Genomic DNA, 22,707 nt, shown 5'->3' on the forward strand with positions numbered 1-22,707 from the left:
ACTTACTAAGAATCTTACCATCATTACAAAGATAAATTGTTGCTGCAAAAATATAGATAGATTATGGGAAGGTAATCTGGAGGAAAAATTCTGTTTTCTGAAGAAAACATGTTTTTTGGAATATTGCTAATACTTTTTCAATGAAAGAAGTAGAAAAATAGATGTATCTTTAAGAGAATAATATTTAATTAAAATAAAACCCAATAAATTATCAATTGTGCACACAATTTTATTTTTATTTCTTTATTACCATGTAAGAGTTAGACTTTAATATATAAAAATTATTTAAATTTAGACTTCATACATTAGATCTGAACAATTCAGCAAAAAATTTTGTATTTGCATTGTTTTTATAGTAAAGTATTTTTCTTGATATTGATAAATAACTTGCAGTTGGGTAGATAATGGATTTGTCTTTTAGCATTTCATCTGTTCAGTATCTCAGTAATAAATTCCAATATGAACAGAAATATTTCCCAAATAAATGATGTTTGTAAAAAATCATCTAGGTTGATGTAGCTTAGATGAGGTTACCAACTGGCAAGCGGGGTAGACACATGTATGCATAAGGTGTTTTGCTCAGGTTGATGGGATTTCCATCCAGCCTGATGTCTTCAAGAGCCCTACGCACATAAGTAAAATCTCTCCTTTTGCAGAAAGTATCTTCATGCAGCTCTTGAATGTTGTTGTTCTAAAAGAAAACAAGCAAACAACAAAGGAGCTATCAGAATAGTTACCTGAAAGTAATTTTTTACTCTGAAACACCATTTATGGATGTATTTTCAGTGTCTTGAGAGATACTTGCTTAAACTCAAGGGCTCAGATTGTGGCAGCAAGTCATCAACAGAGAAATCTTCCAAGCAGGGGAAAATTTCTTGGCCAATGCAAAACTTCAGAACTTAGTTACTCAAACCATGCAGCAGAGACAGGCTTTAAAGGAGGAGCCTGGTAGAAGCATAGAACATTTTCATTTCCAGATTATAGTGAAGAGCCATATTAAGACAAATTTGATCCATGATAGGCCAGTCCAAAAATCATAGAAACATAATTATCATCCTAACATCTTAATATCTTAATATTATAACACCTTTGCCTCAGCCTGCAAAGGTACAACTCTGTAATTTGATCTGTGACAATTTCTTTCCCCCTGGCCCTCTCACATTAGTTTAACTCACACCTGTATGTATACTGGCAAAATTGAATGCTTTTGGCTTTATTCCTTTGATTTAAATTACTCTTACATGCCTTATATTCACTGAGCTTCTATTCTTGAAGCTAAGCATTCTCAGCAATGAATTGCTGGAATACAGCATTGTCAGGAAACTGGGACTAAAAAGCTCATTACCTACAATGAGGGCCGAAAATTGTTTCCTTTTCCATTCCTTTGCTAGTGAAAAATTGGTGTGGACAAAGTCCTACTTACTAACTTTTTTCTGTAGCCCATAGCACTGAATATTTAATTTACAGGCACAAACAGGTGAAAATAAAGTCAGCTAGCAGGCAGAGAGTTTCAATGAATTTACTTTCTGAAAGATCAAGGTTAAATTATGTGAGGTACATTATATTACTTACTGAAAGGCTTTTTCTGTATGATGTAATAAGTAAAAACATCTGATAAACAAAACTGTAAATTGGTACAAGAGGAGATAAAGGGAAAGAAGCAGAGCTGGAAAAGGTTAAAAGGAAGGATTCAGGAAGAAACTATTAGATCATAGTAATTCTAGAATTTAATTTTTGAAAAATATTTTATTAAAAATTCTGAAAATGAATGCTTAGCTGAGCTAAATTTTACTTCTCTAAAAGACTGCAGTTACTAGTTAATTTTATGTTTCCCATAGCTTGTTTAGTCAAGTAAGAGCACTTTTGGATAAAAAGAAGAAACACTGCAAGACAAATATTTGCTCTTCTAAGTTCTGCATACGCTTTTGAGCATGATATAAAGAGCCATTTCTTTTGTAGCCTACCTGAAGATGAAGAGCTTGCAGGCTTTCAGGGAGTGGCAATGGAATGTGATCCAAGTTATTGTCAGTGATATAAAGATGCTGCAGTTCATCCAGATTCTAGAGGAATATGGAAAAAAACCAGGGAGAGACATATGAGAGACATATTTGAAAATCTCTGGCAAGTAAGTTTGAAATCTATCGCTGCAATGAGCACCACTGAATAGTGAAACATTTTGTTTCGGCATGATATGGTAAAAAGACAGAAATTCAAAGACAGTAATGAACTCTGATTTGCATAGGCTGAGAATGTTGCTGATAAGGGTTAGGTGTTCAGATTAAAATGAAGGGGGAAAATATTTTTCAAATATCTATGAAATTATTAAAGATGTAATTTTAATGATGATGTTTCCTTTCTTTTGTGAAGACCACTCAATTTTGCAGCAGTGTATTGTGGTGGAGCAAATTATAACTGTACAAGGAATGCCTGAGTTAAAAATACATTTCTCATTCCATTTCAAAAGGTAAATAATTTTCCCTTGACTTGTTGGAGGAATGAGTGCTTAGAAATCTGGCAGACACCATAGCTAGTCTGCTCACAGTGGCCTTTGAAAGGTCACAGGGATCAGAAGAAGTGCCTGAGGACTGGAGGTAAGCCTGTGTCACCCCATCTACAAAAAGGGCAAGGTGAATCTAGGGAACTACCATCCAGTCAGCTTCACCTCCATCCCTAGAAAGGTGATGAAGTGCCTCATTCCAGAGGCCATCTTCATCCCCAGGGATGATAAGAAGGTTATCAGGAGTAGCCAGCATGGTAAATCATGCTTCACCAACCTGATTGCCTTCTAAAATGAAGCAACTACCAGAATGGATGAGGGGAAAACACTGAATATTTTCTACCCTGACTTCAGCAAGGCTTTCAATGCTTTCTCTCATAGAATACTCTTAGCAAGCTCAGGAAGTGTGGACTGGAAGAGTGGAGAGTGAGGTGAATTGAGAACTGACTGAACAGCAGATCCTAGAAGGACATAATAATCAATGGCACAGTCTAGTGGGAGGTCTGCCACTAATGCTGTCCCTCAAGGTTCAGTGCTGGGCCCAGTATTGTTTAACATGTTCATCAATGACTTAGGTGGAGGGACAGATGCCTCCTCAGCAAGTTCACTGATGACACAAAACTGGGAGCAGTGGCTGATACCCTAGAGGGATGTGCAGCACTCCAGAAGGACCACAACTGTCTGGAGAGATAGGACGAGAAGAACCATCTGAAATTCAGCAAAGGCAAATTCAGGGTCCTGCACCAGCAGTACAGACTGGGGGCTGATCTGCTGGAAAGCAGCCCTGTAGAGAAGGACCTGTGGGTCCTCACGGGCAACAAGCTGTCCATGAGCCACCAGTGCCTTTGTGGCCAAGAAAGCCAACAGAGTCCTGGGGTATATTAGGAAGAGCATTGCCAGCATGTCAAGGGAGGTGATCCTGCCCCTCTACTCAGCCCCAGTGAGGCAGATCTGGGGTGCTGTGTCCACTTCTGGGCTCCTCAGGACAAGAGAGAGACATGGAGCTCCTTGACCAGGTCCATTTGGGGGCTACAAAGATGATTGGAGGGCTGGAGCATCCCTCTTATGAGAATAAGCCGCACTTTTAACCACATCCTCTGGAGACAGGGAGAAAATATTTTCCCATCAATGGAAACTTACTTTAAATGCCTCATTTGGTATCCCTCTGCGACCAAGCCTGTTCTTACTAATATCAATGAATGTTAAGGTAGATGGTAGCTCAGGGAGTTGCCTTATCCTATTGTCACGGAGCACCAACTCCTGAAGTTGGGGCAATCTTCGGAAGGCATCCTTGTGGATATCTGATATGAAGTTTGCAGTCAAATCAATCCTCTTTAAATGGTCTGGCAGAGAAATAAGATACAACAGACTTATAAGAATGTATTTCCTGAAATTTAAAAAAACCCCTGCCTGTGTCATTCTTTAGACATCTTTCAGTGAATGACTTCAAAGTTTAGTTTTAAGATTTCTGTGTGTTTTGGGATACTTATAAATTACTATCTTTTGGAAAAATGACACTTAAAGGGAAATAAACATATTTTCTACTACCTTGTTCCACAATTCTTTATTTCAACACTTTCCTATATGAAGAAATTTGATATATTGACTTCTTTATAAAATACACTCAAACAATTGTTTTTTTCCAATTAAAAAACCCCTAAAATTAAATTGAATATTTGGGGGGTTTATTACTTTTCTAAAGATGATTGCAAGTAACAGCAAAAAGATCAATGATCACTGTAATTTATAATAACTCAGAAGTTTGACAGAGAATCTGCATGTAATGTATGGACCTTCATGCTCCAAATTGCCAAAATACATGTGCATTTATGTGTAAAATTTACCATAATCAAACATTATATAAAATATTTCACTATATTTCTGGCTGATATAAGCCAGAAATAAACAAAATTAAGTTGATTTCAATAATGCTGCTGTCCATACTTAAGTTAGCAAAGTCATTTCTGCTGATCTTCTTGATTCTGTTATAGCGTGAATAGAAATAGGTGGTTTTCTTAGGCAATGGTGGAACAGCATGAAGCTCACGATCATCACAGTAGACTGTGGTCCCCAGGCATGTACACAAAAGGCAAGTGGGAAGACCTGTCAAGGAATTTAAAAGAAAACACTTTGTTAGAAAGGTCATGAATAAAACTCATACATAAATTGCTACAATAAAATGCTCACATAAGCACCTAATCATCAGTCTTTGTCTATGGTAAAGCTCGCTTCCCATTCTGCTTTGATTAGGAAATCATATAATTGCAGTGTTAAAGTGATTAAATTCTTTTTAAAATGAATTTATTTTTCTCCCTATGCCTAGAAGAACAATTAACTTGTTATAATAAATTGTTTCTCAGACTATAATAGACTATTTGGTGATAGCAACCAGCCAGAAGTTGATTTCCTTTTAAGCTAGCAGGTGTATACTTCCATCTAAATGGAGGAATAATAGCTGATGAATTATATTTTCCACGTAATCTGTCTCTCTGACACTCTCTTTCTCTCCTCACCCTCCATTTTTATATTTCTTTCTACCTCTCTCTCTCTCCCTCACATTTACTATTAAATAAAATCCATCCTATTGACTTTGGCATATGGTCTCATTTACACTTTTATTCAGGCAGAGGCATCCTTCTAACAATTTTAATAACTGGATTGTAACACTTGTGACACTGACTTTTTGATACATCTTTTATGACTATATTGTGAGTATACATTATGAGAATAAATCAGCATATCTGTTTATCAGTTTATAATCCCATAGAAATACTTTTCTGTTTCATGTTTTCCTTCTCCTTGTAGCAGATGGGGTGGTTTGCTCATGTTATTTATAGAATAGTAGGATAATTCAGGAATATGAAAATGTTTTTCTTGCAGATTAGTTTGTTCTCCAGGTCAGACGTGGCTACATGAGAGATGTGCCTTCTTAATCTGCCCCAATTACCTGCAGGTTATTGAGGTGACTTTTGGGGCAAGATTAAACAATCAGTAACCGGAGAACTCTTTTATTTTTATGTGATAATCTCTACTTGGACATCCAGGAATACAATTTCCCTAGAGATAGGAGTCTTTTCATGCCTTCCCAAAGTTTTCTCCACAGGACAGATTAAATTGGTTACAGAGACTAGGTCTGATACAGGGAAAAAATTATTCACACCTTGAATTATTCTGGCAAATCTAGACCTAAATGAATATTGAGTCAAGGATGGCTGATGTTTTTTCATAATATTGCAACATAGTACCATAGTATGGGGAAAGGGTTTCACTCTGTCCTATTTTTGATCTTGAAGGAGTGGTATTTTCCACCTGTGTCTGGTGGACACTGATAAAAAACAGAGGTAGGGGAAGAATTCAAAAAGATATCAACAAGAAAAATTAGTTTGGCTTAATGTTACTGAGCCTTGTAGTCTTTTATTTAGTACCAGGCCAATAGCAGCAACATCTGACAGGAAAATATGCTTCTAAAATAAAGGAAGACAAAAGAAAAATCTGATTTGATACATTACTGTCTTGAGCATTTCTTTAGTTGATGAGCTACTTGATTTTCATTCAGTACTCAAAAATGCTGACAGAGGCAGAATTAATCATATAGAATATTTACAGGATATAATGTAACATCTTCTAATTTTCAAAATTGAAAAAAAAAAAGTATGGACCTCCTTTTTTTTTTTTTTTCTGGAATCTCCTTGGAAGTTCTCATTCCATTTTTATTTGTTTTGACAGTGTATGTTTTTGCCTGGTCAAGCTCACTTCTTGTATGGACCAAAATAAGACTATGAATTATTAACTTCACTGAATACACAAATTTGGAAGCAGGAACTCTGGGGTTTATGTTTGGGGTTTTTTTGTTTTTTTGGTTTTTTTTTCATTTTTCTTCTGTGGAACTCAGCTGTAGAATAGTATAAAGCATAGTAGAAAGTAGGATTTTCCTGTTACTGTTTGTTGATCACCATACAACACAAAGATCCCTCACAGGAATTGATAACTCCAGTGATCTTTACCTACTGTAATTTAGAGGAGCTTTTGACAAATGCCAAAAGTTAGCAGTGCAAAATTTATGTGGGAGAGGGACAGATTGTATTTTGCAACTTTAATTCCCCTGCAAGATTTATGAAGTTCTTATTTCACTATAGATAGTCAGAAGAACTGAAAATTGTTTCCACTAAAAAGTTCTAAGTAGCTCCCTTTCCTTAAGTTTTTCAGTTTATAGCTTTCATGGTCAAAAATTCTTCAACATTTTAATTATACTTTGTATTAACACATTTATAAAAAACATGTAGCAAATCATTATAAGCAAAGACAGTTGATAATGATATTGAAGACATATAGATTTCTAAGACTGAAAGACAAGTACTGGTAGCATTGCCAAACATCAGCAAATTTTCAAGTTGTAAATCTTCTGAAACAACTGGCACAGTTGTTTTCATAGTGAAGTAGTATGGAAACCTTTTGACTAGGCACCTATCTGACTTTGGAGGAGGAACCAAGATAGATCTTTCTTCAGTAAGAGACATACAGAAACTATGTGCTTCATTTTCAGTAAAAAAAAATAAAATGGGCTTGCTCAAAATCAAGACTACACACAAAAATATTTCTCTTTCCTACTAACCATCTTGAGTCTGGGGTCCAAGAACCCCTGACCCCTGTGCTGAAGACCCATCAATTAATTTTGGTGTTGATGCTTCATCCTCGGTTTCTTCTGTCAGTGGTGCAGAAGAATAACTCTCTTGAATTACAGATTGTAGTTTTGTCCCAATATCTGTCTAGGAGAAATTGAAAGGAATTGTTACTGTTTACTTCCCTTGGAAGCTGTTTCTCTTGCAGTTATTCATATTCTTCCACTAGAGGTCATATATTTTCTGAGATTTAGTGCTGGAGATGCATTTTATCCAGGAGCTATGATGAATTCTGATCATCTATAAACAATTCATGAAAATCCAACATACTTGTTCACTTTTTGTCTGTGTTTTGTGTGTTTTTAATGTATGTGCACATGCACATACATCATTACTGAAAATATATACTAGCAAAATTATTTTTCCATATTTATTTAAAGATAAATTAGATTTGTGATAAAAATTGATAAATTGTATATAAAAAAGGAAAATTTGCTATAAAATATCAAAAAGGGGCAGTTAATTTACCATGAAATTGTAAATTGTACCATCATACATCCAAATCCAATATAGGTGTGCAGGCTCTGCTTAGAACACTAACGTGATTTTAAAATATTACAAAATGATTCTGAACATGGTTTAAAAATATTACTAAAAAATTCTGAACTACAGCTTCACATTCAACTTTCTAATATGTTAAAGACTCTAGTTAACTTCATTCATTGGTAGCTGTATTATGTAGTATGAAAAAATTGTTATAGATAAAAATATTAGATAAAACCTTGGTTTTAAAACACTTACAAAATTTGAAAGATCCTTGCATGGAACTAGAAAACTTATTTTTTTGTCCTTCAATCAACATAACTAATCAAAGCATTTTCATCTGTCAGGTTACCTCTAATTCTAAAAATGCATTCTGTTGATTTTCTTGTATGACAATTCAGGATAAAAATTAAGATATAGCAATTTTCTTGTATCACATCACCGCTCATAAATAGGGTATTTCAGACTTGCCAGGTTTGTTGCAGAGAGGTCTATGTTAGCAAAAAGGCAGAGTTGCTTTTAGCAGTCACCCAGACAGTTGTGTGATCTTTGCAAGTTACTTTCCCAGTGTATCTTCATTTCCCCATGTGTAATAACATTGTTCAACAGAGCCAGAGCCCCTTTTGAAAGTTCACTCCTTATTTAAATCTAAAACAATTAATTAGTATCATTATAGGGTTTTGCACATCTGAGGTGTTGTTTAAAATGTAGGTAATTGTGGAGACCCTGGGGGGCATCCCCTAGTTTAGGGGACAGAAGAATCTTCCCCCAAAAAGCTGTTAGACCCTTGGCTCCTACCCCTGTTCCCATGTCCCTGAGCCACTCCCTCCTTATTCCCTGATTTGCCCTCATCTTTGTACTACCTCAAGACCAGGTTCAAGACCAGGTTCACCCCCTGCCCCTCGGATAGAGAGAAACCCAGACCCTCCATGTGTGTGCCTGGGACCTGAACATCTTACTGGGTAGCTGAATAAAGCATCTGTGGATGCCATGCAAAGGCCCTTTGTGCTTCCGTACCCTGGGCTTTCCTAGCAGCAATTCAGTCTGCAACAGGTAATGCATTTAATTCTGTGGGTGCTGCACCCCTGTGCTGCAGTTAGCACTCCTTATCTCTTTCTAAGACACAGCCAAATATAGGAATTTCATCACAGTATCATTATTCCAAGTGCAAAGGTACCAAAGCACAAAATTCTGCAGCTTTCTAGCACAACACCACCACAAAACTGAATCCTGAGTCTTTCATCTGATCAAGCATCTCCTTTTTTGACACCATCCCACAGCTACTTTCTTTTCTGTCTTCATGAAGAACCAGTCGTTGAAATCAATCACAGTAGTGTTCATAAATTATAATTGTAAAAGACAGGTAAAAAATAATTGACTGGCCAAATAGTTAGAATTTTTGAAATTTGATTTTGTATGTAGACTATAGAAGTTAAAGGAACTGAAACACCTAACATCTGGATTCCAAGCACAAGCAAATAGTTGCTGTGTTTGATCCCTATTTGAATCTTTTTGTATGTATATATATGTATGTTTAATATGTAACCAGCAGCTTGAGGGATGTGATTCTGCCCTTCTACTCTGTTCTTGTGGGACCCCACCTGCATCCAGCACTGGAGTATCCAGCACAAGGAGGACATAGGCCTGTGTAGAGCAAGTCCAGAGGAGAGTCAAGAAGATGAAGACAGGCTGAGAGAGTTGGGGTTGTCCACCCCAGAGAAAAGTAGATTTTCAGTGCCTAAAAGGGACCTACAAGAAAGCTGGAGAGAGACTTTTTAGAAGGACATGTAGTGATAGGACAAGGGGGAATGGCTTGAAGCTGAAAATTTTATATATTATTAAATTCTTTACTGAGAGGGTGGTGAGGCATTGGAAATGGTTCCCCATAGAAGTTATGGATTCCCTTTCTCAAGGCAAGGTTGGATGGGGCTTTGAGCAACCTGGGCTAGTTCAAAGTGTCCCTGTACATGGTGGGGGCGTGGGAAGTAGAAGATCTTGGTCCCTTCCAACACAAACAATTCTATGATTCTATGAACTGTGAAAATTTCAGAAAAAAAACACTTTACATCTCATAATAGACTATCTTGCAGCATAGCTATATATAATTACAAGCAGTATTAAACATTATGATCCTGGATTGCCTTAGAACATCTAAATAACTACCTAAAGTCTAATTTTTTTGTACATAAATAATTTGGTTTAGGTTATATAATGGCAATAATTTCAAATATATTATATCAATTTGTGGGAGCTCAGCACATCACTCCTGATGTCCAGAGCTACCGAGAGAACCCTTGGGGGGCTCGGGAGCCTTGGAATGTTGCCAAAAGCACTTGGTGGCTTGATTTTGATCCATCTAGGGATGTGCCACCGATGTATGAGGAGATGGAACCTGTGGGAATTACTCGGGTGTGAATGGTGAAGGGAAAACATAGTTATAGGGTAAATTACAGATTTTGGGGTTTTGGTACAGGGGGGTTGTGGAGACAAGATGGAGGAATCAGGGCGTGTCACCAGGCTCTTCTTTCTTCTTGTCTTCCATCTTCTGTTGTGGTGTTGGCACTTGTGGATTGGTCTGGGGTGAGGGTGTACCTGGTGACGAGGGTGATAGGTATTGGGGATAAAAGGTAAATATGATATACGTAGTTTTTGTTATAAAAGATGTGCCTGCCTTGGGGAAGGTCAGAGTGCCTTTGGCTGCCGTGCTGGTCAGATCCCGGTCGGGCAGAGAAGGGACTTTGTAGATAAGATATAATAAACAATTCTGAAGACTGAAAAACCCTGGAGTCCAGACTCATCTTTTGAGACCCAGCCTGCCAGAACCATCCTAAGCGTGTGTGGGAGCAGAGACGAACAGCCGAACTCCATATCAATTAGTTTCACTGAAGACAGAGAACATGAAAGCGATAAAAAAACAGTAAGTACTCTGAACCACACAGGCTCAGATTTTGACTAAGAACATTTTAGGTTTCCTGTATATTCTTTCATTGTAGTCTACTAAGCTACAGATGCTATTACTAATTAGAGTTTATGGATAAAACACAGTTGTAAAGTTCACAAAATGCAAGGTGATCAAATGAGCAAAATGACCTTCCGCTTAACTGAGTAACTTGAGTTGATGTAAGTGAAAGGATGTACCTTGCTCTTTTGTGCAGACAAATACACAGTGTTACCATCTGCAGCACTGACAGTAGACAGCTTAACCAGGAATGGACTTGGGGACAAATCAAAAGAAGGCTTTGGGAACAAAGGAAATGGGACAGATGTTCTCCGAATGGAGGAAGCCTAGAGGGGGAGATACATTCCAGACTTTTATTGACCCAGGTTAGTGCTGCACTAAAGTTCTTGCACATGCTGTCTACTTCTTCACCAGATTTGTAGAAATCAGATAAGAATCCCTCTTCTGAACTTTGGAATTAAATCCAGAGATTTGAGATCCGTTAATGTCTTTATATGCAACTTTTGTTCTACTGAAAGTAATATTCTGAAGAAAAGTATTTTCAATATAGGCTTTGTGAATAGGCTTCAGACCAAAGATAATTTTCCTTTCACGTGTTATGGGCTTTGGGTCATCTACACTGACTGCCACCTCCCTGCATATTTGGGGCATGATTTATGGAACTCACTCTCTTGGGATTTGTTATTTACTTTATGATTTCTGATGGTTCTTAGTTGATTAATCACTGCAGCTGTTGGGTAGCAAAGTGGAGGTGTTAACCTCTAGTACTTCCATTTCTACATTTTTATCTCTTTCTTACTGTAGGATGTTTCCTAGATTTGCAGATATACAGTTGAAAGTCTCCCAGCAGTTTCCCTGCAAATGCTCTATGTCTGGGGTTTAAGGAAACTGTTCCAAATAGTTAGCTTTATCTCTTCAGTGTTCTGCAGTTGTGTCATAAGAAAATAAAAATCATTGATGTTAACTTGATGATGTTGCAATTTTTATACTTGCAACAGAGTTCATTGATATACAGTGTTATACATTGATATATAGTGTTTTACATACCAGACTCAGAGCATGAGCAGTATTTCCTTGCTGTACATAACTTGGACTTGAACCAGTGACCTAAAGGTAAAAGTCTGTTTCCAATTATTGGTCATCTGATCCATGCAGCTTTGTATCTTTTAAATGTTTGATAAATCATGCAAGATTGTAACAAGACAAAGATGTTTCTTGGACTATATGCTGTACAGAATAATCCCTCATTTTCCAGATGTGTGTTTATTTTTGGCAACTGGACTTTAATTTAAAAAAATTGATACATTAATGATTGTATATCACTTAATGGCATTATTTTCCATAGGATTTTTTGGAGGGAGGTGGGAGCCTGCAATTAGGCAGGGAGTGGACTTTTATTTCATCTGGTACTTTAAGAAATATTCTTTGTGAAAAATCACAAAGCAGGAAGAACGTTGTAGAGAAATATAATAAAGTGTGTTTGCCAATATCTACAGGTCTTCAAATCTGCCTTCCAAGACAGTTTTAATACACAGCATAAGAAAAAACAGAAGGGATATCACATCACTTATCTTTAGCCATCTATGTGGTTAATAGTTACCCTACTCTGTCTTTGGAATCAATCAAGAGATTTTGAGAATACCAGTGCAGATTAGTCCCAGAGCATGGCAAAGGACAGTGATATCTTTCCTGAGTCTGCATGCAGTATCTGCTTTTCCCCCATCCTATATTTATCCAATGAAAGTTCTTAGCGTGGCTGGCCAATTCAGAGGCACTTTCAGACCAGAAAGTTACAAAAGTCAAGAATGCAGAAATCAGAACACATCAGTAAGTGATAAAATGCAATTGGTAAAATCCAACTTGCTACTTTCCGCCCATAGGCTGGTCATTTAGTTTATATTAGCATCACTTCACAGTCAGTATAGAATGAGACAAAACTTCTGAAAGGCAGCTCCAGACATTGCCTACAGAAATTCCTTTTAGGGTGGGCTCTTTAAGTATCTATATATCACCAATGACAGTAAAAGAGGTGAGACAAACAAAAGACTAGGAGCGACTCAGAAGTTTATTTAATGTGTCTTTTTTATGTGTCTATTTTATGTCTACATCTCTTAGCATCAAAGCTGATGTATTACATGTGATAAGTTTAAATCCACTGGAGAATTCTGAAGTGTGTTCTGTTTCAGTGTTTCTTTTACTGCAAAAAATGCATTTAATACACAAATAAAAATTCAAAACTTAAAAATAGGCATTTTAGCCTTGAAGAGGCAGTTGTTCCACACACTGACCCATCAAAAGGAACTGGTTTCTCCCATAGCTGTTTTGAAACTAACAAAGGCTTACAAGAAAATATCTAATTATGGTAGAAGTAATTCATAGAATCACAGAATGGTTTGGGTTAAAAATCATCTATTTCCAACCCCCTTGCCACAGGCAGGGAGGTTTGCTTTCCTATCCAAAAGTGGCCTAAATTTGTCTTGTAATTTGCATTTACAGACTTCTTTTCTCCTATTGTTCTATCTTAAAAAGAAATGGAATTGTTAGTCACTGCAGACTAGTGAACAACAAGAGCTGTAGTCAAAACCTTTCGGAAAAACTAGAATAATTCCTATTCAGGGATAAAGCTTCAAATTATTAGTTTGATTCTCTGATCAGCTATGTGACCATCTGACTTATACATTACTTGTACCAATTAATAGAGTTTTAAAAAATTTATGTGATATTCTGAAAAGTCATTGAATATCCACTTTGAAGTCTCTTATTTAATCAGACACCAACCACAAAGGCAGGAACAGCAGTGTGAGCCTCTATCATCTCTGCAGTGAGATAGAGTGAGTTCTTGCTCAAGCATGGCTCCTCTTCACATGTCTTATGACAAAGGAGAGATTGTTTGTGTTTGTGTATATGCACACAGACATGAGCAAATGTGTGTGTGGAACTCAAGTTCTGAACTCTGTGCATGCACCAAAATGCCCTATTATTTGTTTGATTCAAATTCAACAAGCTATCAAGTAATGCTAATCGAATTGCATCAAATATTAGACTTTCACTGTTTCTTTCTGAATATTTTGTGGATCATATTTTACAGCTCACCTCTTTTGTGTAAACAGACCCAGACCAACCTGTATTTAACTCCCTTACTTTTCTGCTTATTCAGTGCTAAGAAAACCATTCTTAATTAAGTGCTCCTTTGCTTTTCAGCCTCACTGATAGCCTATCATAGCAATGAAAATATTTTTCTGATGCTCCTATATTTTTGCTTCTTATTTTTCTTAGTTTTTACTACCTAAAGAAAAATTGACTGATTATATTTAACAGGCACTATGATAAAATTGCAGTGCCATTTTATTAGGCATTAGTAGCTGATGTACATAAGAATCTCTCTCCACAATTTGTTTTTCTCACACATTTTCCAAACAAAGTTTTAGTTTCAAAGAGGGAAAAAGTGAGAAGCTCACACAATAATTCCCTTGAGAGTCTGGCTTGATTCTATTCATTTTAAAGAAGGAAATCTCTCTTTGTATATGCTTTCAGAGAAGTTGGGAGACCCAGTCTTGACTGTGGCCTCTGGACTCTATCATGATATAAATATTAATTCAAAATACTAATGAACTGTAAAGAAAAGAGGAGATACATCAGCTCATGTTTATACTGTTACTGTCTGTTTCAGAAGATAAATCCAACACAAAGCTTGTACACTTATGGTGACATTTCTTTGCTGTAGCTTTCTCCTTGAGGACCTTCAAATTCTTTCCTTGATAATAGACTTGTCTGTTACACTGCCCTTTTCTATCTATTATCTGTGAAAGAGTTGATTCTGCTATCTTAATGTCTGTATGCACAATTTATTTCTGAGTGATACATAACTTCAAGTTTTACCAGTAGTAATTTCCATTTGGATGCAAAGCATTAGCTAGGTCTTCTGTGTCTCACTAACCTGGGATCTTGGAAACCATAGATTTTATAATCTATAATGTCACCTAACACGTGACAATGCATAGCTTCGATTGAGGATTCAGTACAATTCTCACAAGTAATTCACAGCTACAATTACTTTCCCCATGCAAATATTTGCATTAAAAAAAATATTCCATGTATAGATTACTAACTTTTCCCAACCTTAAGATAATTTCAGAATCTATGACAAAATAGACTTCAAGTGAAGAACATCAAGACCCATTATCTAGAAGTGTTTTCAGAAAAATATTTTCAATCCAATGGAGTGTGTGTGTATATACACACATACACTCTACACAAGAAACTAATTCCAGAGTATGAGAATTAGCAAAGTCACAAACTTGGACTCAGTCACCTTTACTTAATTGCATTAAGAGTATAAATTCTCACGCTAAGCCTGAAACACATGTCTAGGGTTCATCAAAAGTTATTTGAGGAATATAGGTGTATGGGCTGGAATGAACTTTCCCCATGGCATTCCTCAATGCTGTGCTTTGTGTTTTCAGCTGAAAAGGTGTTGATAATGCACCAGTGCTCAGTGACTGCTGAGCAGTGCTGGCACAGCACCAAGGCTGTCTCTCCAACATTCCCCTCTCACCAGTAGGGCAGGGGGGGTCAAGATCTCAGGAGGGGATATAACCAGGACAGGTGACCCAAGCTGAGCAAAGGGATATTCATCAATATGGCACCTGGTCAGCAATAAGAGCTGAGAGAAAGGAGGCAGTGATGGTAGGAGGTGGGCTTTATTATTAAGGTGTTTGTCATCAGGAGCAGCTGGTACATGTACTCAACTCCTACTTCCCTGGAAATGTTTGGCCATCACTTGATGATGGGAAGTAGGGGATAAATCCGTCGTTTTCCTTTGCTTCTGCAATGCAACCTTTGTTTTTCTTCATTAAACTGCCTATGTGTCAACTCCCAAGTTTTTAACCTCAATTTCTTTCCCTGTCTGTCTGAGAAGGGGGAGTGAGAAAGCATTTTGGTGGTCACCTTATTGGCTAGCTAAGATCAACCCACCTCAACAGATATCCAAAGAGAATGACTCATACTTGTCTTGGAGCATGGTATTGGGATGCCAAGCCTAATTTTTAAGATAGAATGAGTGGAAAGAATCCCTTTGTAATTATCTTCAGGTCCTTCCACAATTTGGTGATTACACATCAAATGTATGATTACAGTACCTAATAGTCTGGAAAAGGACAGGTTGACACAGGTGCTTTTGTTTAACTCCTTGAGGTGCACAGGTTAATTTTTACTTCAATTCACATTGAAATTATCAGGAGTGGCATCTGAATGCATCTGAGGTACGAGAACTTGTCAGTTTGCTGGACCTTCTGCCAATCAGTTGGATATACAACCTTGCTAAAGTTTGCATTTTTGCCAATGAGTGTAAAAATGGATTAAACAGAATGGCTTCTATTTGCACATAACTGCATTTTCAAATCTTAAATTGAAGACAGCAACAACAGAAAATGCTATCTGAGTTTTTTTCTCCACTTCTTCAACAGCCTGACTACATGATTCAGAGCTCTCTAAATGGAAATTCAAGTCTTAAAGAGTTACTGCACACAGGCTAGATCTGTTAAAGGCCTGCTGGTTGTTTGGGTCTCTGTGGTATTGCTCATCATGTAAACTATGCATAATAAAAACTAACCTGTGACCTTGAATAAATATTTTACACATAGATCCACTTGTGTTGTTCACATCCTTATGATAACAAGATTTTAAGCAGTAAAGTCATAACCACAATCAAGAAATCAAACATATTCTGCTTAAAACTTGGGTGACATCAGTAATATCAGTGATTAAAATATAACTTGCAAGACTGACATGCCCTATCAAATAGTACACTGACACGTCTATAAAATTTTCTTGATTTTCTAGTGATTTCAGTGCACTCACCACTCATATCTCCTGGGGTATGGGGAACTATGAATGCTTAGGATTCTCTTGGGTGGTACATGGTATTAGGAATGTAAGCAAAAAAAAGATTTTTGGCTAAACATCTATGAAAAAAAGGCTCTCACAGTGAGGTCCATCCATATGCAAAACAAAACTCTGTTCAACTGCTGTGTTGGATGAACTTTACCTGATGAATTTTAAAAAGGTTGTCAGAAGAGCTCACTAATGGAAGATAATCCTGCTCTGGAAAAGAAGCTTACCACTTTACCCTGACTCTGCCTATTCCATGCCTTCTCAAAAAAAACAATCTGTGTTGGCATTTCATATCTTTTCCTGTCATCCTGAATTACATCAGTCATCCTGAATTTCCTTTTGGTTGGAAAAGATCATCAAAGCCTTGCTTTATCTCTGTCCTTCACTCAGAAACTTGGAAAGGGCCACCTCATGTTTTGGTGCTACAGGACCTCACAGAGAGAGCACAGCACAGGAGAATCCCACCTACCATTAAATATATTGCTAAGAAATCTGTTGTTGAATGAGAAAAACTCAGCGATGAAGCACATTCAAAATAACTTCTCCCTTTTCTGGGAAGGAAGTAATTTCTGTTGGAATGATAAAGGCTTCATTTCTAAGAGCAAAGAGAAACAGAAACTGTGGTTTATTAATCAATGTGAAATAGAGCACAGCGACTAAAATTGGTAGTACTTTATCAAGAAAGTGAGCTCAAACAGAATCAAGTAGAGCACAAGAGTGGCACAAGGGAAACAGGCCAAAGGCAAGGTACGTTCCTTGCAGAAAAGTTCTTCTCAATCCCTCTTAGACTGAAAATTTATTTCCTACAAATTATAAGGTTCTGATCTTAGTGCTAACTTTAAGATTATTTTTATCTCTTCAGTTCTCCTGTTTTGGAATATAGTTATTCTTAAATTGTCTCTGTCCTTTGATTTCAAAGTTGTTATCCAATTTCTGTCTCATATTGATGAAAGAATAGCTGCTGTCCCTCCTGCTGTAATCATGAATCTTTCAAAGGATTGTATTTTCATGAACTATGCATTGTTATGTGAAAAAGCACTAAAACATTATGTATAAAGATACCATGTTATTTAAATGTTATAGTTTTTACTCAACTTTTATCACACACAATCCTGAATCACAGAGTGCTTATGTTACCTTCAGGTAACATAATGTCTAATCAGCTGGGTGAGAAAAAATAATTAATGTAGCCTTTCAGTAATTGTAAGAAATAAAGGATTATAGAAGAGGAAGGAAACATTTAAGTCAAGAAGTGGAGTCCCTTGCTTTTATAGGCAACATATCTTACCCTCTTGTACTGTATCAGAATTTCAACAGGTTATTTTCAGTAATTTTTTTTACTTTCCTGTGTTTAAATTCAAATGCTTTCCCTTTCTTCTTTTCTTCTTTCTGCCACTTTCCTAGCAGCAAGAGAAAACATTAGCATTTATAGCCTGACACACTTGTAGTGAACATAAACCTAAGGAAACGGCATTTTGCAACCTTATTTAATGGGAAATGCTGGAAATCCTGTCTTAACTGCCTCCATGCATCACCTAGACAGATAAATTACAATGATGATCTCCAACAGAATTTGGGGAATTGCATGGAGACCTGAGGAAAGCATAGTACCTTTTACCTATCCTTAAAGATTACCACAAATAAAACCCAGAAAAATTAGAATATATTTTGGCTGTGTTTGTAGGTTAGAGAAAAAGTAAATGAACTGCAAAGGCAATAGAAACCACATGAGAATATTTGTCAGATAAGTATTTTCATGGCAAATAAAAACCGATCAGTAACTACTGCATTTCTGCACTTTGGAAAGACAGAATAAATTAAGTTCTAATTACCTCTACTTGGTCAGACTGCTTGTTTCCATCATAGGCAAATGGATGAGGCAGCTCTCCAAGTGGTATGTCATAGAACTCAGAATCATAAATTATGGTATCACGGATAGGGGCAGCTACAACTGACTCAAAGATAAAAAATCCCAGGAAAACATTTACAAAGGTCTGCATTCTGTTTCTTTTCTGAAAGAGAAGAAAATGGACAGATGGTAGGTACTCTGGTGTTGACAAGGAAACTATGAACAATTAAATGTCACAAATACAGTACTTATATATAAAGCCCACAATATTTCTGATGAATAATTAACATTTATTTATGGTGACTCAGTATTTTAATCTGGTTTTCTTCATGAAGAGTCTCTGGAGCTGAGAATTCTTCATACTGCTTTGTCCATATTCATAGTCATATAATTTAGAAAAGACCTATGGAATTTTATTGATGTAAAAATAAACATCTGAATGATATTTTTACCCTTTCATCTAACTTCACCTATTTTCATTGCAATCAGATATGAACTTTTGAGAAACTAGAGAAAAGGTAAATTATTATATTACTTGTCTCTATCACAATAAATAATCTTTTGGAATGTACAACAATGTAATAGTATATCTCTCCTCCATCATAAAAACCACTAAACAGAATGAAACAAAGAAACCAACCTGTTGGAAAACATTAGGAACTCTGTCATTTCTGGATAAGCATAATCAAAACACTTTTCACCCATTAGTTGTTTTATCAGAACATAATTTTACTTGGTGTGGCATATCTGGACCACACTTTTGCCAAGGTCTTGGGAGCAAAATAAAAAATAATATGTTGCCCCATGGGCAGTAACACCAGTACTCTGAATTCCGTTGTTAATAAATCAAAACCATTTTTAAAGTAGTGAGAAATTGTGGTGTGGTGTATTCACCTGTTCTCCTTGAAAAACAAAATTGTAAAACTGAATTATCACCTATTTAAAGTTCCGTAAAATTGAATTATCACCTATTTAAAGTTCCAGAATTTAGTAAAATGGTAGAAAATTCATGCTAGAAGTAGTGTTTATGCAGTCCCTTTTCCTTGTAAATGATGCATTCACTATTATCATATAAGATGCCTGACACAACGCTCTATTCAGCGTTCTTTACTTACATCTGTATTTATCTACAGCTCACATTAATTTCACCAAAAGCACAGTGATAATGAGCAATGCATAGGTCTAATAAACTGTATTCCTTATGTGACGCTGTGATACACACTCTTAAATATTAAATTTCAAAATTGTAGCTACTTATAATAAAGTACAAGAAATACATGAGACTTTTTTCTTAATGTATGTACTGGGCAACAGGCTGAATTTTAGCTTCATGAAAAGAGCTCTTTATAAAGTTGGTTTAGGCAGGAGGATATGAAATTCCTCTGGGGATGGCCAGTAACACAAGGCGTTCATTTTTCTCTCATTTTCTTTATTCAGAAAGATTTCAGCTGCTGCTGGACGAAGCTAGAATCACTGGGTCTTCTCTTTGAGAAAGCTTAGATGAATTTCAGCTTTCAGTGTTAGCTTCCAATATTACTAAAAGTATTCTGCTTTATTAAAAAAATAAGTAAAATAAAATAGAAATGCTTATTTCAATCTCTGAAATAAGCAAGTATGCTAGAATTAGCGAGTTTTTCTTGGTCTTTGTTTTGACAGAATTGGTTTTGGTCTTGCTTTTCCTTTCCATGTAGTTTATCTCAGATGATTCAGTTATAGAGGGTGTTGTCTATCAACCCAAAATATTTTACTAATATATATGGTGTAATTTTTCCTCTGAATAAACAATTCTTAAACAAAAAATTGTTCAATACGCATAATTGTTTGCATGCCACAACTCTTAAAAATAAAATATTTTTAAAGGGTATAAGGCTTGGTAAATATTAAATTTTGCATATATAGAGACAAACCCAGCAAATATCTGTGAAAAAAAAAAGTTTACCTATGGCTATAGTATCTGCACTAATTTGCAGGGTTTTCATGTCTCTATTTCCCTTTAATGCAATATATTGGAATGTACTATAGAAATATTGGCATCTGCAGCAGCTGTAAGATCAAATATTTTGATGAAGATTATGTACACCTCTCACAGGAAGGTACTAAGACATATCCAGGGAAAAATAAATAGTCTCCGCAATCTGCAAGCTCTGAATCAGTATTAAGCACGATAAAATGAAACAAATACTAGTATTTCCAGTGATAAAAATTCAACTGAGAGAGAAGTGCCAAAACTTACCTTTAGCTTCCACTGTCTCAAATAGGATGGAGCTACTCAGAATGCAGAGCCAGTGCTATTAGACCCTGACCAATGGCAGTGGCATTCTGCGGCAGTGGGAGGTAGTTCAGCTTCTACCCTCAGCTGAAGACCTCAGCCCAGGGAGTTTCTCAGACTTCAAACACCTTTAATATATGATCTTGCTGAACTGAATTTTTTGGAAAGTCAAACAAAGATTTGTTGTAAGGAAATGGCATTTATTTCACACGACAGTTTTTTTACCTCTTCCCCTCAAATTTCTTGCTGCTCCTATCAATATAGCAATAAGTTGTGTTCTGGAAACAACTTTTGTGTATTACCTGAAAACCTACAAATACAAATTTGTCATTGTCCAAAATCAAGCCTTAAGCAAATTGAGTTATCTATTAATATTTTCCCTATATGTAACATCTCTATTTTGTGACTTATTATATGTGATGTTAAACAATTTTCAATCTACTGCAGGTATTATCTGGTATGTATTCAGAGGTACTTTTCCCCCGCCCCCTTTACTTTTCTGTGAGCACTTCTGAAGCAATGCTCATAGAATATACTATTTCAAGTGTTTTCCTTCCAAGAAGAAATGCCACTTTCTTAATTGAAATAAACCTCTATCATAGGCTGCAAATAATGGGCATACACTCTAGTATAATGTGCTCTATCACACCAGAAAAAGTTTTACTATATTAGCATGTCAAGCTATGTCTTTTCCTCACTGATTTTGTTTTCTTTATTATCAGTTCCTACTTAATTCTTTACTTTTATATTATCAATATTTGTACAACATCCACCTGTTCCTCTGAATATTTTCACAATTTTTCCAACTCTTCAATTAAATATTCCTTCTAATACTGTCAACGTTCAATATTAACAACAGAACCTCTCCTGTATCTCTGGAAGGATGTAAGATTCATGTATAAGGTCCAATGTGCTAAGGAAAATTTATTCTCTTTGCTTTATGTAACTTCCACAGCAATTTTTTTTTTCCAATAAAGCCATCCTAGTGGACAAAATTTGCATGAGGCACTGAAAGTACATCAAAAATTTTAAGCCATGTGCCTTGTGGCAAGAATCCAAGATGTTTGGCCAATAGGTCAAAGGGTAGAATAGCAGTAGCTCAGTTACCAGATAGTAGAGGTTAGGGTGTTGTGGGACATACCAAATAGCTCAAGCTATCATGTGGTATTTTGGCAATTGAGTCAAGTCTGCAATTTTAGAATATGACCACCCTTCAATGATAGACTTCTTTCTTAGGAAGGTTTAGCATGAATTGCTTCTAGGAAAATAAAGGTCTTGAATCATTAAATCAGGTATTTTTAATTTCTTTTTTCACAGTCTTTCCTGTTACAAAAGCATCTTCTTCCATGAAGAATCATGGCAGTAAGTAGAGTGAAAACACTACACTATTGTGTCCTGTTGGTCTTCTCTTTCTTCAGATCAGTAGCCTCAGTTTACTCCTTAATTTAGTAATCTAGTTCCTTGCAATGCCTGTTTGTGCTCCTTCCTGACAACAAAGCAAGCATCTGTACCTGCTGCAGTAAAAATTAATCATTCACCTTCTTAATGCTACTGATAATTTTTATGCTTCTCCATTTGCAAGTAGTTAACATTATTTCACTTTTCAGTATAGTATTTTCTGCTGTGCTTGGTAATTTAAGATTGATTCTGCTAAATCCTCCCTTCCAATGTGTCTCCTTCATTTACAAAACATATTCTCTCTAGGCAGGTCCAATATTCATTGCTTTCACATGTGCAAAAGATCGCAATTTTTTATTTTTTAATGAAGGAAAATTCTTATCTGTAACAATTATATTATAATTAATATAATTATTAATGTTTGTTCTTACCCAACTAAGTAGATTTAGGCATACTGAGACCCAGGGCCTACAGAAACCTTGTATCTGTAGGTTTGCTTTTTTTGTTTTATAATACCGGTAAAGTTTAAACCACTTTGTGTCTGGATCTTAACTTTGACTTCAGTGATATGCTGTACTCCTGTCAGAATACAATATGCTTTGCTGGCCTTGTTTTCCAGAAACACTAAGCAAGTAAAATTAATTGGAAATGTTAACTTACAAATATTGGATTTCTATTTTT

The 22,707-nt window shown here is 36.1% G+C and overlaps 1 protein-coding gene across 1 annotated transcript; it reads right to left on the reverse strand.

Annotated features, from left to right (window-relative positions):
* Positions 1–520: 520 nt before the first annotated feature.
* Positions 521–18,510, reverse strand: EPYC (epiphycan). The gene is made up of 6 exons (XM_018910465.3): positions 18,343–18,510; positions 7,110–7,263; positions 4,442–4,600; positions 3,638–3,840; positions 1,965–2,060; positions 521–691 (listed from the first exon to the last, which is right to left on the reverse strand). The coding sequence occupies exons 1-6, from the start codon at positions 18,508–18,510 to the stop codon at positions 521–523; spliced, it is 951 nt and encodes a 316-aa protein (XP_018766010.1).
* Positions 18,511–22,707: the final 4,197 nt, after the last annotated feature.

This window comes from Serinus canaria, chromosome 1A (assembly GCF_022539315.1).
Source record: "Serinus canaria isolate serCan28SL12 chromosome 1A, serCan2020, whole genome shotgun sequence".
Taxonomy (NCBI): domain Eukaryota; kingdom Metazoa; phylum Chordata; class Aves; order Passeriformes; family Fringillidae; genus Serinus; species Serinus canaria.